This window comes from Mya arenaria, chromosome 8 (assembly GCF_026914265.1).
Source record: "Mya arenaria isolate MELC-2E11 chromosome 8, ASM2691426v1".
Lineage (NCBI taxonomy): Eukaryota > Metazoa > Mollusca > Bivalvia > Myida > Myidae > Mya > Mya arenaria.
Window position 1 is genome coordinate 6,688,582 of NC_069129.1, and position 19,184 is coordinate 6,707,765.

At 34.8% G+C, this 19,184-nt stretch overlaps 2 protein-coding genes across 4 annotated transcripts in view; both read left to right on the top strand.

The window, feature by feature from the left end:
* Positions 1–165: 165 nt before the first annotated feature.
* Positions 166–15,785, top strand: LOC128242762 (serum paraoxonase/arylesterase 2-like). Of its 2 annotated transcripts, none has more exons than XM_052960065.1 (9): positions 166–257; positions 5,222–5,292; positions 7,228–7,283; positions 8,234–8,423; positions 9,578–9,701; positions 11,305–11,505; positions 11,663–11,744; positions 12,195–12,332; positions 13,034–15,785. In XM_052960065.1, the coding sequence occupies exons 2-9, from the start codon at positions 5,229–5,231 to the stop codon at positions 13,205–13,207; spliced, it is 1,029 nt and encodes a 342-aa protein (XP_052816025.1). In that variant the 5' UTR covers positions 166–257; positions 5,222–5,228; the 3' UTR covers positions 13,208–15,785. The 2 variants fall into 2 exon arrangements, with proteins under 2 accessions (XP_052816025.1, XP_052816024.1); XM_052960064.1 differs by having other exon boundaries at positions 171–301.
* A 125-nt stretch (positions 15,786–15,910) lies between these two features.
* The window catches only part of LOC128242763 (uncharacterized), a 33,537-nt gene continuing 30,263 nt past the window's right edge, over positions 15,911–19,184 (top strand). The window contains exons 1-2 of one of the 2 annotated variants that reach the window (XM_052960067.1): positions 16,067–16,096; positions 17,831–17,882. In XM_052960067.1, the coding sequence (XP_052816027.1) occupies positions 17,846–17,882 (37 nt within the window). In that variant the 5' untranslated portion in view covers positions 16,067–16,096; positions 17,831–17,845. Of the gene's footprint in view, positions 16,097–17,830; positions 17,883–19,184 lie in introns of both variants that reach the window. The other variant, XM_052960069.1, reaches the window with a different exon arrangement.

Sequence of the window (19,184 nt, forward strand, 5' to 3'; positions counted from 1 at the left end):
TTGCTTACTACAACTCGAACATTAAATTTAAAAAGCTTAAATACTATAAAAACAGACGGTATGCTTTCTTTCATAATTATAAGAATATTTGGAAAGAAGATGCAACTAGTTGGTCGATTCGATTCTGGAGCCGCTAAGAAGGTTCGTTAAAAAAAAAATGTCGAGTCTGTGTCAGTCGGGAGCTTGATTCGTACCAATTTTTCGTGTTTTGTCATTTCTTTCGATATAAGACGAACATGTACATCCAGATCGTCATTGTTAGTATTTCACTCTTGTTTCTTCAACATGCAATTCGCATTGCGTAAGTTGTTTCTGATTTGTTATCTATCTGAATTGACGCTTTTTCGTACCCTTGCAATTCGAACCACATGGGTTTGAGGTTACACACCACCTTTGTCATTTCCTCTAGAATTCAATGTGAAATGATTATTTTTAGACAACATTTAAAGGCATTTCGAGCAAATGCAGACTATGATAAACATGTATATTCTTAAAGTACAAGGTTTAAATTACCTTTTAAGCCAATAAAAGGGGGGGGGGGGGGGGGGTCAAGTTATTCCTAAGAAAAATCTCTCCACTGAAAAACAAATTCTAAAAATTGCACAGTCCGACAGGACAGTTCTTCCAAAATGACCTTTCAACTATAGGGCAGCAGTTTATGCTTAAATCTTAGTCTAAAATAATAGACGTGTTATACGGGATTCTTCCAATCCCTAACGTCTAAACGGGAATGTGCAAAAAACGGGGGTGTTTTAAAAATATTGAAATTGTTTTAAGTGAAGTATTTTATTGTTGAAATTGATCATAAAGAGTAATATTCATATTTTACCATGTAAGTGAAATGTTATTTTGCACTAAACAAGCATTTAATGCATAAAAACAAGTTGTTTACCTTTCCAATAAAACGAAAGTTGACTGACACAAACAACAATTATGGGAAGGGTAACAACTCGATACAATCGTAATAACTCGGCCTCCTCCGACAAAGCTTCGAGATAGACATTGTTATACAATCGTAACAACTCGGCCATGGCCGAAATGTTCCGAGCGATTTAAAACTGTGCCCTGAAGCCTTGCAGGTGCCCTTCATGTATATATCATTATGTTTTGACAGAATGAAATGAAGAAAAGCCGTCAAACTCATAATTATAAGTTGGATAAAAAAAAATTGTGTACGGAACTAATATAAAATAACAGTATCTGGTAATATTTCTTGTTTTTATGATATTTTATAGACGCTATATGCTTTAACCCGGAATCCTGATTGGAACAACTACCCACTTTTGATACTAAACAATTTGTACGTGAAGGATTTGCCATATCAAAAATCAAAAAAAAAAATCCGTCAACGTACAATTATTTGGACTAGCTTAAATCTCTATTCTAAATGATAAATCAAGCTATAATAGATACTCAAGGTATAAAAGTTTCAGGAATAATGATATTTTTGATTTACAGTGTATTGAGCATGTGAAAACATGTTTATCAGTCATAATAACATTATTTTTTTTATTGAGAATTTTCCACACAACGGAAGTACATATGACGCAATGGTGACGTCATACCTTGATCATGGTAATTATGGCATTAATTTTATCTGATGATGTCAGGATGGTTATGATCAACCTCATAAATATACTTTGTTAATGAGAAAATTAATTAAAACATTTGTTTTGGAGAAAAATACGAGGACATGGCCAGAACCAGACAATTCAGTGTGTGTGGGTGGTATGGGGGGGGGGGGGTTCGGGGGCTGGAGAGGTGTGTCCCCTCCAGCTTGAAGAAAATTTTGACTTCTTTGGATGAAATGGTGCATTTTCCAGTACCACTTGACTCGATAATAGCACAAATTTTCCAGCAGATAGCCTTTACAGCACACTCTCTGGCCTCATACTCATACATGTATGTAGTTGTGTGATTCCCTACTTCTTTACATATCACTCAGTATTCATGAATCCTAGGGAGACAGCAAAGAACAAGGTCATACTCATATACATACCATCTTTAATACAAGATATATGAACATTTATCAGATAAAATTTTCAACTGTAAGAAGTTTGAAGTTCTTACTGATAAGGATTAAATGCACTGATACGAACTGAACAAATCATATAAAAACTAGGTGTATTTTTATTATTTATTCAAACAAAAGGACATTGTCATGACACTACACTCTGCAACACTGGCAGCTAATAAAACTTTGCAAAGACTGAATAAATGGGCTGATGGCTCTGCAATTTTTTGAATGTTTTTGTTTGAACACTGTCCAATAGAAGTTTTTGAACACTTGGTAGAGCCATTCACCAAGGATTCTTCTACCTAGGCAATGTCTATCTTAACATCTCAGTGGCCACATTGTGTCTTTAGCATACATGCCATATTTTCTGGAGACCATTCAGGGGGATTTGTTCAAAAGTCTGAAAATTCAGGGGGATTTTGGTAGTATTCAGGGGGATTTTTTAGCAGATCTAATTCGGCAAAATTTCAAAGTATTTTAAGACGCAAGTACGAAAAAAAAACAAATTGCCAGAAAGACTGTGTTCCTCCACCACAGTCTGAGTTCCTAAAGTTTAGGAACTCAGACTGTGGTGGAGGAACCCAGTCTTTCTTCAGGACATGATGCCTTTCACTGTCTGTCACGGAGCCCTGTCGCTTAATGTACGAGCTGATATCTTTAACATCAACCGCTGTCAGACAGCTGGGAAAAACATTCTTAAAAATGTTTATAAATACTAGAATAAAATTTGCAACATAGATACAGTTGGTAAGCTTCACTCCAGTTTCTCAAATCAAAAATGACAGATGATAGACATAAGGTTTTAAAGGTCAGAGTACACATGCTTGTGTCCGCGCTATAACTTACTTATGCATTGATGGATTACCATATAACTTGGTACAAATGTTGTCCTCATTGAGACGATGTGCAGTGACCTTGACCCTGGTCCATACCTTAAAGGTCAAGGTCACACGAGACATTTAAGGTCAGAGTACACATGCTCGTGTCCGCGCTATAACTTACTTATGCATTGATGGATTACCATAATTTATAACTTGGTACAAATGTTGTCCTTATTGAGACGATGGGCAGTGACGTTGACCCTGGTCCATACCTCAAAGGTCAAGGTCACATGAGACATTTAAAGGTCATAGTACACATGCTCATGTCCGTGTTATAACTTACTTATGCATTGATGGATTACTATAGAACTTGGTACAAATGTTGTCTTCATTGAGACGATGTGCAGTGACCTTGACCCGGGTCCATACCTCAAAGGTCAAGGTCTCAAGAGTCATTTCAAGGTCAGGGTACACATGCTCGTGTCCGCGCTAGAACTTACTTATGCATTGATGGATTACCATAATTTATAACTTGGTACAAATGTTGTCCTCATTGAGACGATGTGCAGTGACCTTGACCCTGGTCCATACCTCAACAATCAAGGTCGCTCGATTCATTTAAATGTCTGAGTACACATGCTCTTGTTCGCACTATTACTTTTTTATGCATTGATGGATTACCATATAACTTAATACAAATGTTGTCCTCATTGAGACGATGTGCAGTGACCTTGACCCTGGTCCATACCTCAAAGGTCAAGGTCACACGAGACATTTAAAGGTCAGAGTACTCATGCTCGTGTCCGCGCTATAACTTACTGATGCATTGATGGATTACCATAATTTATAACTTGGTACAAATGTTGTCCTCATTGAGACGATGTGCAGTGACCTTGACCCTGGTCCATACCTCAAAGGTCAAGGTCACACGAGACATTTAAAGGTCAGAGTACACATGCTCGTGTCCGCGCTATAACTTACTGATGCATTGATGGATTACCATAATTTATAACTTGGTACAAATGTTGTCCTCATTGAGACGATGTGCAGTGACCTTGACCCTGGTCCATACCTCAAAGGTCAAGGTCACACGAGACATTTAAAGGTCAGAGTACACATGCTCATGTCCGCGCTATAACTTACTTATGCATTGATGGATTACCATATAACTTGGTACAAATGTTGTCCTCATTGAGACGATGTGCAGTGACCTTGACCCTGGTCCATACCTCAAAGGTCAAGGTCACACAAGACATTTAAAGGTCAGAGTACACATGCTCATGTCCGCGCTATAACTTACTTATGCATTGATGGATTACCATATAACTTGGTACAAATGTTGTCCTCATTGAGACGATGTGCAGTGACCTTGACCCTGGTCCATACCTCAAAGGTCATGGTCACACGAGACATTTAAATTTCATAGTACACATGCTCATGTCCGCGCTATAACTTACTAATGCATTGATGGATTACCATATAACTTGGTACAAATGTTGTCCTCATTGAGACGATGTGCAGTGACCTTGACCTTGGTCCATACCTCAAAGGTCAAAGTCACATGAGACATTTAAAGGTCAGAGTACACGTGCTTGTGTCCGCGCTATAACTTACTAATGCATTGATGGATTACCATATAACTTGGTACAAATGTTGTCCTCATTGAGATGATGTGCAGTGACCTTGACCCTGGTCCATACCTCAAAGGTCAAGGTCACACAAGACATTTAAAGGTCAGAGTACACATGCTCATATCCGCGCTATAACTTACTTATGCATTGATGGATTACCATATAACTTGGTACAAATGTTGTCCTCGTTGAGACGATGTGCAGTGACCTTCACCCTGGTCCATACCTCAAAGGTCAAGGTTACACTAGACATTTAAAGGTCATAGTACACATGCTTGTGTCAGCGCTTTAACTTACTTATGCATTGATGGATTACCATATAACTTGGTACAAATGTTGTCCTCACTGAGTGACCCACTATTTGGAAACTCTTGTTGTGACAACATAATAAGTCCACTCACGTCCAGGGAGGAATGATCAACCATGTATATACAAACTTCATGGCAAACTCTGGAGTGATTCCCTGAACATACAGATGATATTGTTAATATTACCACAAATTTCACGGTACCATTACCTATACAGGTGTTGAGGTCTGTAATTGGACAGGTAGCACCTTCGGTAGAGCACCTGCCTGTCAGTGCGGGGTCTCTTGTTTGTGCACGGGCCTGGCTGCAAACATTTTCTTAACCTCTGACAACAATCAAATCATTGCAGTGATATTAAAATTAGATTTAAAAAAAAATTCCTGTTTGTGGTAATAAATAATAAGAAACTGTGAGTTTGCATAATCTTTGATTTGTATTACCCAGGTACATCATGGGATATCATGTGACAGTGCACAATCACACCCCTGGACGATGTTCAGTTGTTCCTGGAGTAGGTAAGTAGTCCACGATGTTCTTACAAAATTGAGTGGTCTATACACCCAAACTTTAGGCAGGACACATTAAACTAATCCCATTAGGACACCCCAGTAATACTTCAACTTACAAATATTAATACATGAATTATTTAGGCTATTAAGCACCTCTATTATCATCATTATATGCATCAATCATCATCATTGGTGAAGAAGTACATACTAATTGATTGATTGATTGATTGATTTGATTGATGAAATAAATGAACTACATAAAGCAACTGTTTACTAGTGTTGTGCAGATGATAAATTATAATCGACAATTGATCGGAAAGGCCTACAACGTCGACAATCGATAGTGAAATTTAAAAAATTGATTATAGAAAGAAGGGATGTAAGTGCTACCGACTTTGTAACCAGTAAAATGAATGTCATGAAAATATGTTTTGTTTCTGGTTAATGCTAGTTAATGTAAAATGTGAAGGTGGTAATATATGAAGTAACCTGCTCATATACTTCTCAAGTCAGTAAGTCAATACAGTAACTTATTACAAATTTTCTTTGTAATTTAACTGCTAAAGGATTGGTTCCTAACTTTTCATTAAAAGTTTTAAAAGTGATTTTTGAAACATGTTACCGTTTACTTCTAACCATGTAAGAATTTGTTTTTCTCAGTTTTCTGAAAGAAATTGTTCTTTTAAAACAAACAGATTTTTTAACTGCTTGATGTACTTGTAACTGACTGATTATTAAAATAAAAAGAAATTGATATCTTTCTCTGTGTTTATTTTACACATGTATACAATACTAAATGTAAGACAAAAGTAGTGCCTGTGGTCTCATGTTCTGTAATAGTATCTTTTACACACTAAAGGATAGTTGCGCTCTGAATAAATATTGTAAGGAAACATTGGTTCTTATAATTGATGCATGTACTGTATCTGTTGGCCAAAGATAATTAAATAATGATTAAATCAATTAATAATCGATCATTGATCGGTTTCATAAACCGATTATCGATAGTTAATTTTCTGTCCGATTCCCAACACTACTGTTTGCATTATTAAATGCATTCATATTCATGTATGACTGCATTATTCAATTGAATACATGCATTCATTGAACTTTTAATTTGATTTGTAATGATTTTTATTACCATTTTGTATTTTCATAAGCCTGAAATCGATAATACCCAATCACCTTAGCCTTTATGCATGTACTGCAATGATAATTATATTCTTTTCACTTTAAGTTCTTCTGTTTTCTTGAAAAATAAGTCAAGATATTGTCCTATTTTTGGCATACGTGGTCATCGGCAGCAGAGTTGGTGTGCTAAACGTTTCCCATGAAACTTGGTACACATGTAGCCAGAGACAATATACACATGTACTTTAACATAAATGCCATATCCCCCGGCAGGGAGGAAAATCCCCCGGAAGTTCGACCGATCCCCTGGTCCCCCGCCGGGGGATCCATATCCCCTGGATTTTTTTTTCAAAACTTGCTTAAGGTTGACAGTGGAAAGCATCAATAATATGAGTATGAAATTCCATGAAGGACCATGATGACTTAGTCCAAAAGCTATTGTAATTTGAGTGTATTTCTGTATTTATTGTTATATTATAAATGCAGAAATTGTGCAAATTTTCGCCAAGTAAAAATCCCCTGGTGTAACATCAAAATCCCCTGGAATTCAGAGCAAAATCCCCTGGGAAGCCTCTCAGAAATATGGCATGTATGACTTTAATAATTGTTGAGAAATGCCCCTTTTTTTACTGAAAAACAACAGATGAGTGTAAGGGTTTGCTTTGCAGTGCTTTTGTTAAGCAATTTCAAATAAATCTTAACAAGACAACATAATAATAATTATTACAAGTACTATTAGTAATAGTCTATTACACAGTCTTATAAAAAAAAATATTTTAGTTTTTGTTAACTGTGTCTTTCATTTTCTAGACCATGGAGCTGAAGATATGGAAACCCTGGCTGATGGTAGAGCCTTCATTACCTCGGTATGTAACATGTTCACGCCAGCTAGATGCAAACCTCCAGCCGCTTTTTAGTGTGCTACCAGTGCGCCGTTTTTCTCCTGATTTTTTTCCCCCCTACCTTTAGTTGGGAAAAAAAAAAAAAAACCTTTTAAAAATACATATAAAATAAGTTTTTTTTCTTTTTTTTCTAGGCTAAGCATTGACCTCTTCACATTTAGGAAATGTAAGATTATAGTGCCATTCATGAATATGTTGATAGGTTTGTTGAATAACAGGTTTGAAAACAAGTTGAGCATTATATACATCATTTTTGTATGTTTCCCCTTTTTGCCGTAACAACGCTATTTTTCATCTATCGAAGGGCCGTGCCACCATTCCCTTGAAAATGAAAAAAACACTGGTTACATGCAAGAAGTTTCATGACTTATTTGTTATTATTTTGAAAGAGAATAAACCTGCTTTGTATGTAGATGGAATTATGAGTCAATATTTGGCAGCGTAATGTCTAATGCATGAAAATGACAAAAAATAATTTTAAAAGTGTATGCTATATTTTGACGTTATCAAACTTGACGTCATTTGACATTGACGTCATTTCCTGTTTATTATATACATACAACCTGATGAAGGCCAAATGGACGAAATGTTGTTTTCATTAATAAATAAATTGTATTGAAGTTGGACTTCTTTATTTATTACCATAAAAAAGAACTGACAAAACCTATTTTTAATTTTGTCCAAATAGACCCACATATCTAACACCAGAAGTCGCGCACTTCAATTTTACGTCGGCACTGGCTGTCCTTGAGGTTATCAGTCTAACAGGTGTGATCTCAAAAACGAATGTATGATAATTTATATTCATCTTGAGATCACACCTGTAGGATGCCAATTCTCCTCTCTTTGTAAATTTAAGACACTTTGATGTTACATTGATAAGCTATTTCTTATGAAATATTGTTTTACTGCAGGGATTTCAATGGCCGTTATCTTCAAAACATTTCAAACAGCTGTATAAGGATCAAGGTCGAAAGGGGAAGGTACTCTTGTTTGACTTCAACAAGCCAGAAAGCGGAGTTACGGAACTTGCCATGGACCCACAGTTTGATGGGGAAAATTTCCATCCACATGGAATTAGCGTACTCCAGGATCCAGACTCAGGTATTTCTACTAATGAAGGTCCACAATACTCAATATATCAGTATTAGACAGGTAGATTTTAGAAACAACTGGGTTAGTTTTATAAATTAGTCAGGCATAACAAAAAATGTTTGTTTCAGATTTTCCCCCATACCCTATTTTGTTTATAACCAGCAGACAATTTTTTTTTAGACCATTAATTTTTTTCCCCTTTAGGGATATATTTTTCGATAGATGGATCGCACATGCACTGTAACAAAAGTTCATTCATACTCAAGATATTTGATGCATTGATCTTTAAAATGATTAAATAAATTTAAAATGCATACCTTAAAGTATGTTGTGTGGGTATTTTCTATCCATGATTGCACCAATATACATAAATCCACGTGCGATTTTGATTGTTCTCACCAGGACTTCTAAAAGTTTGAAATCTAAATTTGTGTGGGCCTGTCGACACAAAAAATGGCAGAAAATGTCTTGTGTTTTAATTGAATTAATATTAGTGTTCAACTGCAAGATGTGTAAATATATATGTATCTATAATATAATTATAAGTTTTAAACTATACAAAAGAAACATTTGACAGTCTTGAGCATTTAAAGTGACACTCTTATTCAAAATCAATACATACACATGTATAACATACATCAATTTTGACTTTTAACCTTGAACAGTTAAAGGTTTAGAGTCAAAATTGACTACTTACTAAATAATGCATTTATGGAAAAATATTAATTACTGATAACAAGATTGTAACTGTGTTTTCAAAAGCAGAAAGCGCAAAACATATTAAATGATTGGTAAATGTTTACTGTGGTCTACTATGGTCTCATAAGGTAGAAATACTGTCTTTTATGCTCATTTCTTTCAAACAGAACCATTATCGTTCATAAGAACCATTGGTTTTGACATTTATTTATCCTTTATGGAATATTGAAACAGTATTATTAATTCTGGTAAATCTTATTTGGGAGTAAGAGTGCATCTTTAATTCTATGAAGGCATGCTGGTCTTCATGAGGATGTTACAGTAAAAGAACAGGGTGCAGCAGCCTTCCATAACCCTTCAGCTAAAGCCCTAATTTCTGGTATTACAAGGAGTGCATACATGTAGCATGCATGTAATTGCATTCCAATAGAAACCCTCTAAATGAAGTCTTACTTGCATTTCAGGGAAAATTTTCCTGTTCATTGTGAACCACCCGGAAGGAAAAGATACAGTTGAGAAATTTGAATTTATCCAAGAAAAACTGGCTCTTGAACATATTGAGACCTTCTCTGATTCAACATTTAGAGTGTAAGTATTTTGATAAATGAGTCCTTTTTAAAGCAGCTTTTGTGTGCGATCAGATTTATATCTTCTGAGGTATATGAAGCATATAGTCACTGTTTTGTCTGCCTGTCCGATCTTCTTACAGTCCGTCTGTCACACCCTTGTCCGGTGAATAGCTTCATAACTACTGGTGGGATTTCAATGAAATTTTAACATACACGAAAGGCAATATACACAAGATGAAGAATTTAAAGCAGTGCTGAAAAGCCAAAGTCCTACCTTCAGTAATTTCCAGTTTATCTCCCCCTTTCACTTTGATGGTATGCATTAATGAGGAAAATGCTTGTTCGGACCATACCTCAAAAAGTACTGAAGGGATTTATTCATTTTAATGAAACTTGGAATACAGATTGATAGCAATGCGTGGAAGTGCAAAGCACAATAGCTTAAATCATACCTTCCATATTCACTGAACTAGTGCTGAAAAGACCAGAGGACTCCACGCATACTTTGACCAGCCCAATTGAGTTCATATCCCTGATAATGACGTCAAGCTCGCAAATTATTACTTAAATTTACACCAATAGTGCATTATTTTATTCAAGCATTGTTAAAACAATAGATCATTTAATTAAAAAAACCTTACAGTAATCCTTTCTTACTTTTTTTACATATTCTATAAATGGAACGACCAGACTATAACTGGAACCATTTTATCAAATGCCATCACAATGACGCGGGAAAAGATCATCCACTTGAAATCACTTTTAAACTTAAAATTGAAACACTTATGACAACAATACATTCAAATATCATAAAGTAACACTTTCTAAAATGTTGATTTATATTGTATGGGACTTGCTGAGACAATACAAACAATAACAAGATGATTAATTTTCATGTATATTGTTATACAATGAATTGCGATCCGAACATATTCAAAGATGTGGCGTTCATTGGATGATAACCGCAATTGCAGAAAGACAGTTCATTTAAGGAATGGAAGTTGAGGTGTAAATATTTGTTGTATGAAGTCAGGGGAAGGTTTCAATAAAGATCGTATTCGATCTTAGTTGTAAATTGAAATGATCTTATTGTTATATTTTCTTCATATTTCCACTTTGTCTGAATTGAGCTTTCAGTATTAAAAATGGACAAATATCAATAAGAATATAGAAAAAAACAAGTGTATTGCTATTTGAAAAGTTTATGCAGATTTAAGATGATTGAACTTTTGATTAATATCTTTTCATGAAATGGGACTCTAAACCTTTAAATAAAATATGTAAATTCACTTTTAAATGTTTTTCATATTTAAGGAATAAATTTATAATGTTTTTACAAAATTTATACAAACAAAATCACTACCACTCTGGGTAAAATAACACGAGTGGTTGCGAAACAAGACACATACATTATCGCTTGTTGCACATAGATGTACAATTTGCAGTACGTTTTTAAATTTGTTCGCAAAATACCACTTCAAACCTATTCAATGTATACACACCTGGACAAAGTAGTGTCTACAGATACAAACATCTCTTGCAAACTTTCTAATATCTTCAGACTGGTTTCTTGTAGCCTGGTGTAATTACAACAGCTAAACCAGTCCACTCTTTCGCTTCAGGTTAAATGATGTTGCAGCCACAAGCGAAAACAGTTTTTATGTCACCAACTATGTACACAGTAAATCATCCTCCCTCTCATTCATTGAAATAATCCTCCTTCTACCCTGGGGAAGCGTGGTGTATTACGATGGTGCCAACTACAATGTTGTTGCTGACAGCTTGGTCATACCCAATGGAATCTTGCTGTCAAAAGATAAAAGGTAAATACTTTTAGAGTTAATCATTAATTATACAGGAAAAATTGCCTTCGCCTGTACCTTTTTACGAAATTTGATTTTTTTTAACATCTTTATCTTTTTATGAACAAAAAAAGAAATTAATGTTGCACTCAGTATTAAATAATACATGTTTTTTCAGGTATGTTTACTTGGCGAATAACTTTTTTGCATCAATCAGCATTTTTGAAAGAGATGAGGATGATAGACTCACAATATTACAGGTAACTAATATTAAACATATATAATATTACAGCTAAAAAATATTACAATTATTCACTATTATATTTATAACACCATAAAAGGTTAACAATATTACAGATAAACAATATTACAAGTCTTGTGAACATCTTGAACAATTATTGGATTGAAAAAAATAATTGCTAAAGGTTTAGTGGGGGGGCCAATTCTTGGCTGTCGATTGATCGATTACTGCCGAGTGCCGATAATCAACCAACCACTAAACCTTATGAAAAAAAGTTTTTGAATCAGCAATCATTCAAGATCACAAGACTTTTTTCAAATATTACCCAGAAAAAGCTGTGCAGAAAAGCCCATAACAGGGGACCAAATGTTTGGCGAAATTTGCCCATTGACAGATTTAAAAAAATGAACACCCAGGTTGGTATAGGATTGCACTGTGCTCTTTGTTTATCTATATTCTACTTCTCCAGGAGTTCCCCATACATTCCTACCCAGACAACTTGTCACTGGAACCGAAGACAGGAAACCTTCTGATTGGTTCCATACCTGTCGTTTATATGATGATCAAACATATGGAGGCTCCGGATGTAGATATGGCTCCCAGCAAGGTGAGAAGTCTTTTTTAAATAATGTTGCTCACCAAACAACTGAGGAATTAAATGATCATTCATATGACTTCCAATATATAGAAGCCCCAGATGTGGACAAAGCTCTTATACCAAAACGAGGAACCTTACACTTGACGTATGACTCTATTAAGTATGTTTGACTTACTGAATTTAAGGATAAAATAGTATGCAGAATATGATTAAAAAATTTGCCTGTGTTCTTAAGATCACATTAATGGACTTGCAATCAATTGTTTCATTTCCGGGAGATTGCCCTGTATACCAACCAAAATGTTGAGTTTTTATCCGCTTTTTCTTCTCACTTTTTTATCTGAGTATTATCTACAATAAAATTCTGTAGTTAAATATAAATACACTATTTTACTCTTCTTTTACATTTCACCTTGTTTTAACTACATTGAATGGTAGAATATTTATACATCGACCTCAACCTGCTGAACGCATGACCTTTACCCGACTTGCTCAGTCATTAATTTATTTTGCTGCTAAGAGTTCAGTTCTAAGGGTTTGATCCACAGTTGGGATGTCAGCTGTTTCTGAGTATAAAAAGTAAAAGTTACGGCTTGAAGATGACTTTAGTCACTTGATGAAATATCAACCCTTGTTGAGGTATCGCTCTTGTTAAATGGAGAATCACAAGCTTTTAAACAAGAATTTATGATTGAACTTTTTGTGTTCAGGTGCTGTATATAAACATGGACAATGCCACCACAGTGGGAGAGATTACAGACCTGTACACTAACGACGGTCGACAAATATCAGGGTGCTCGTCAGCGACAATTTACGACAACAAAATGTTGATGGGTTCGGTTGTCGATAGACTGGTGTACTGTGATGTAAGGACATGGGAATAATGTGATAGGAAATCGAAAGCATGTGCTAATTTTTGAGAATAAAATGATGATGCTCAGTTATCGATGTATTCCCTGTGTTCAGTTAAAGATGCACTCCTACTCACAAATAAGATTTACCACAATTAATAATATTGTTTTAATATTCCAAAATGGATGAATAAATATCAAAAACAATGGTTTTTCTGTAGGATACAAAGTTGAATTTGAAAGAAATGTGCATAAAACACAGTATTGCTACCTTTTGAGACTATAGTAGATCACGGTAAATGATTCAGTATTCACCAACAAATAATATTTTTGCGCTTTCAGCATTATTTAGTAAGTAATTAAAGGTTTATCAGTCAAAATTGATGTTTGTTTTACTGTGTTTGTATTGGTTTTGAATAAGAGTGTCATTTTAAAGTTCTTTCCCTTAGCTGTTACCTGTTTTGTATCCCTGTTATATTAATGTAGCATATACACAGCATGCAGGGAACCAAATCACAAAACTTCAGCTATCATCAGCAAATGTTAGCTTTAACTGAACACAGGGCTAGTGTGATATGAAATTCCAAATATTATATATCCAATCTTATAAGAAATTTTACGCTGACCATTGCTATGAATGAAAAATGTAATGCTTTTGAAATGCAATAAGAATAATTAAAGTGGTGCTCTACAGATATAATATGCAAATGTGGTTACTTTATGTCACATTTAAAACCTGAAATAATTGTTATCTTATTCTAATCATTTAATTTTTGAAGAACCATTTTGGACTTACATTAAATTTATGTATAACTATAATGGACTGTTAGTCTGGGTTTTTAGCTCTACTGGCCAAAGGCCAGAAGAGCTTATGCGATGGTAATGTGTACGTAGTATGTGCATCCGTGCGTCCGTGCGGTCGTTAGTCCGTGCGGTCGTGCGTCTGTAAACAATTGCTTGTGAACACGATACAGTCTTCAGTTTTGATTGTATCTCGATGAAACTTGTACAGTATCTAGATATCCATTAGAGCTCGAAAACCAGCCAGATCCGCCCATGCATGCCTAGATTATGGCCCTTGATAGTATAAAAAAATGCTATTGTGTAAACAATTGGTTGTGAACACGATACAGTCTTCAGTTTTGATTATATCTCGATGAAACTTGTACAGTATCTAGATATCCATTAGAGCTTGGTTCCTTTCGAAAACCAGCAAGATCCGCCCATGAATGCCTAGATTATGGGCCATGAAAGTTTTAAAGAAATGCTTTCTATTTTTAGCCAGGTCTGCATGAGCGAATTCTATTTTTAGCCAAGTTTACATGTATATGTTAATTCAAGTCTAGAGTTAAGGGAGACAATTTGCAAGTCTAGGCTTTTGAGAGACAATTTGCTTTTTGCTTCTGCAGTTGATTTTGTGAATTACTCTGCCTTGTTCTTGTTGAAAGCCCAAAGGCCATTTTTTAGCTTTAAGTTCTGTAGTTTGCGCATTCATCTTAACAAAATTGGTTGTGAATGTTTAAGTTATGCACCTGGTGTCATTACTGGCCACACCCAGGGTTCACAGGTTTGGTAAACATAAATCTGGAAAGGTTTGAAAATCTTTTTGTGTGTTCGTGCATCCATCTCAGCACAATTGATTGTGAATGTTTGTTCAAATTGATCAATGTTGTCCTAGGATGCCCTTGACTTTGACCTTTTGACCAACTTTTTTTAACTTTTAAAACTACAGAAAATTTTACTATGAGTACAGTTTTGAAAGCATTTTTTTTTTGTCAGATGACTTTTACTTGGCACATATTAAAATAGTTCATGCAACTAATCTGCTTACAATACTTTCTGGGCTCAGATGTTGAACGTGCTACGTTTTCAGGTAACCCAAACACAAAACATAAACTATATGTCTGTTGCCTTTTACCCATACATACATGCTCTGGATTGATATGACCACAAAAGCCATGCCAGTAGAGCATGGGCCCATTTGGGCCTCTTGTTTTATCTAGGCATCCCACAAATGGGAGATTTTCCAACATCATGCAGATTTCCCATTTTGACATGTAACATGTAACTCTGGCATTAGGATTTGTATTCCCCATTTAAGGCGCACTATATAGGTTGATGAAAAAAACAAAAAATCTTTAAAATGTATTTTTAGGTTTTACTTATTTGATTTTTATGATAATAAACATAAGATTTAAGTACAGATAAAAACAATATTAGCTTTTATAAATGTGTTCTCATTTTATAAATAGCTACATGGTCTAAAATTGTCAAGTAAAAAAGTGCCAAAATATTGCTAATATGTTTTAATCTGTATCAAAATAATCAGCATTTTGATTATCATTAAAATGAAAAATGTTAGACATGATAATTCATGAAAAAAATAATAAAATTGTATCAACCTATATTCAATTGTAGGCCTTTAAGGGTTTTAGGGATTAAAGATGCACTCTTACACCTTAAATAAGATTTACCACAATTAATACTATTGTTTTTAAATTAAATACCTAAAAGAATGGTTCTTATGAAGATACCGAGTTAATTTTGAAAAAAAAGTTGCAGAAATCACAATATTTCTACCTTATGAGACGATAGTAGACCATAGTAAATCTTATAGCACTCACCAATCATTTAATATTTTTCCGTTTTCATCTATTAAATACACAGTTACAATCTTGTTATCAGTAATTAATATTTTCAATAGATGCATTATTTGGTAAGACATTTAAAGTTTATCACTCAAAACTTATGTTTGTTATACATGTGTATGTATTGATTTTGAATAAGAGTGCCACTTTAATTTTACAAAATAAAGGTGCTTGAAATAACAATCCATTTCCTGTGTAACATTACAATAAGTTACCATGTGTTTTACGGATGTGGAGAAGGATGTTAATGTTTTTATAGCTCAAAATAAGTTCGGTAGGTAGTATTATGTGTATTTTTCAATTTCTATCTTGCCCAAGACATTCCATAAACATGACTGCACATTTTACACGTTATTAGTTTGTTTGTTTTTTGTTGCTTTTTTCATGAACATTTTCTTTTATATAAAGCTGCACTCTCACAGATTGACTGTTATGACATTATTATTTTAAATGTCTCAGAATCAGCTTATTTTGGCATCAAAGCCATGAATTAAGTCATAAATTATATCTCACAATAGAAAAACCCTCAATTGTTTGGAAAACTGCCGAAATTTCATTTTTTTAAAGTGTTAGAAATGCTTTTAGCCATAAAATAACAATTTTTGGACTCGTATATGAAAAACTGTGATCTGATCTTTTGGCAGCAGTCTTATCTCACTGGTTTTCACATATTAATACGAAAAATGGCTCATTCCACGACAAAAATATTGTGAGAGTGCAGCTTTAAAGTATGAACATATACAAAGAAAGCATTTTTTATACATACATATCATAATGTGTATGTTATTTCTATTTTCTAAAGAAGGAATATTTGGGTTGATTGTATAATCCTTAAACATAAACGTGTATGGTCTTATACTTTGTTGGGGACCCAAAGCGCATGCTCTTGTAGCATTAAACTGTATATAAGGAATTGGTAGATGAAATAAAATATATAATCTCCCCTCATATTAAGAAATTCTAACATTCATACAATATAACACCAGCTATAATGTATCGTAGAGCAATACAATATAAGACATAATAAGACCAAAAAACAGTCTAGCTATAATTATTTACAGACCATTTTAAGCTTATCTTTACTTGCATGTATATTGCTCTGATCCTATGCTGAATGATATAGAGGATCATTATTTGTTTCATTGTAAGATCGTCATATATTTCACAGAGTCAGTACCAAAACCTATAATTTACGAGTGGCATAGCATTGGGTGAAATATTTATTTTCGGTGTCCACCTGTTTTAAATGGACTTGAAACATCTTTGAAAATCTGCTTCTCATTGACCACAGTAGCTACAGATATCGGAGGCATCGTCTAGTGTTCCTCTATGAAGTTTGGTCAAATGGTGACCCTGGGTTCAAATTGGGCCAGACCTAGGGATAACTTGTTTTTATATAAACTTATATAGTTTAAAAGAATAGCATTTCATAGTGGCCCGCTACCAAAATTTTTCAAATTATGTCCCTGGGGTCAAAAGTGACTCTACCCAAGGGATCACAAGTTTGACATATACTCGTATAAGGAATAAACTGTAAAATATTTTACTTTCTTAGCAACCACTGAATTTAAATGCCATTTAATTGTGAAGTCATCTTTATCAATGTAAGCTTTATCCTTTATCCATCAGTTCCATGCTTTTTTTGTGTGTGTTGCATTCATGTTTGTTTTATAATTGTTCAGCGATGCCTTTTTTTGGACTGAAAAACAGACAAGCATTGGCATTGAACTTGACGTCGCAATTCTTGTTTTGAGGCACATATACAAATATTAAGTTTAATGTCAAATAAACTTTATCAAAGCACTGAACTGCTCAAAGGATTGTGTCATCCAAAGGGAGTTTAGCCATTAAAATTATGTTCAGTGGCATTCTTTTGGGATTGTAGCCAACAGATATTCATGTTAGACTGTTTTATCATAAAAGCTTTCTCTCTTTTACAGGAGTATATTTTGGGATTTATTTATCAATTATTTAAGTTGTAGACTGTAAATTTATTTTATGTTTACAGGTATTGATTTACAGCATGTACAGGCATACTACATCATCTTTAAATAGTCTAAGTAAGTCACATGACATTAATCTAAATCAAGTATAACCACAATGTCAAAGTCACTTTACTTTTTAGCTCACCTGTCACATAGTGACAAGGTGAGCTTTTGTGATCACAATTTGTCCGGCGTCCGTCCGGCGTCCGTCTGTAAACTTTTACTTTAAACGACATCTCCTCATAAACCGCTTAGCCAATTTCATCCAAACTTCACAGGAATGTTCCTTGGGTGGTCCCCTTTGAAAATTGTTCAAAGAATTGAATTCCATGCAGAACTCTGGTTGCCATGGCAATGGAAAGGAAAAACTTTAAAAATCTTCTTCTCCCAAATCACAAGGCTTAGGCCGTTGATATATGGTAAGTAGGATCACCAAATGGTCCAAGATTGTTCAAATTATGGCCCTTGGGTCAAAATTGGCCCCGCCCCGGGGGTCATGGGTTTTCTCTATGTGTTTATAGTGAAAACTTAAAAAATCTTCTCTGAAATTACTTGGCCTAGAGCTTAGATATTTGTCATGATTCATCGTCTAGTGGACCTCTACAAAGTTTGTTCAAATTATGGCCCTGGGGTCAAAATTGGCCCCGCCCCGGGGGGTCATGGGTATGCTCTATATGTTTGTAGTGAAAACTTCAAAAACCTTCTCCTTTGAACTTACTTGGACTAGAGCTTAGATATTTGGCATGATTCATCGTCTAGTGGACCTCTACAAAGATTGTTCAAATTATGGCCTTGGGGTCAAAATTGGCCCCGCCCCGGGGGGTCATGGGTATACTTGATATGTTTATAGTTAAAACTTCAAACATCTTCTCCTCTTAACTTACTTGGACTAGAGCTTAGATATTTGTCATGATTCATCGTCTAGTGGACCTCTACAAAGTTTGTTCAAATTATGGCCCTGGGGTCAAAATTGGCCCCGCCCCGGGGGGTCATGGGTATGCTCTATATGTTTGTAGTGAAAACTTCAAAAACCTTCTCCTTTGAACTTACTTGGACTAGAGCTTAGATATTTGGCATGATTCATCGTCTAGTGGACCTCTACAAAGATTGTTCAAATTATGGCCTTGGGGTCAAAATTGGCCCCGCCCCGGGGGGTCATGGGTATACTTGATATGTTTATAGTTAAAACTTCAAACATCTTCTCCTCTTAACTTACTTGGACTAGAGCTTAGATATTTGGCATGATTCATCGTCAAGTGGACCTCTACAAAGATTGTTCAAATAATGGCCTTGGGGTCAAAATTGGCCCCGCCCCGGGGGGTCATGGGTATCTTTGATATGTTTATAGTTAAAACTTCAAAAATCTTCTCCTCTTAA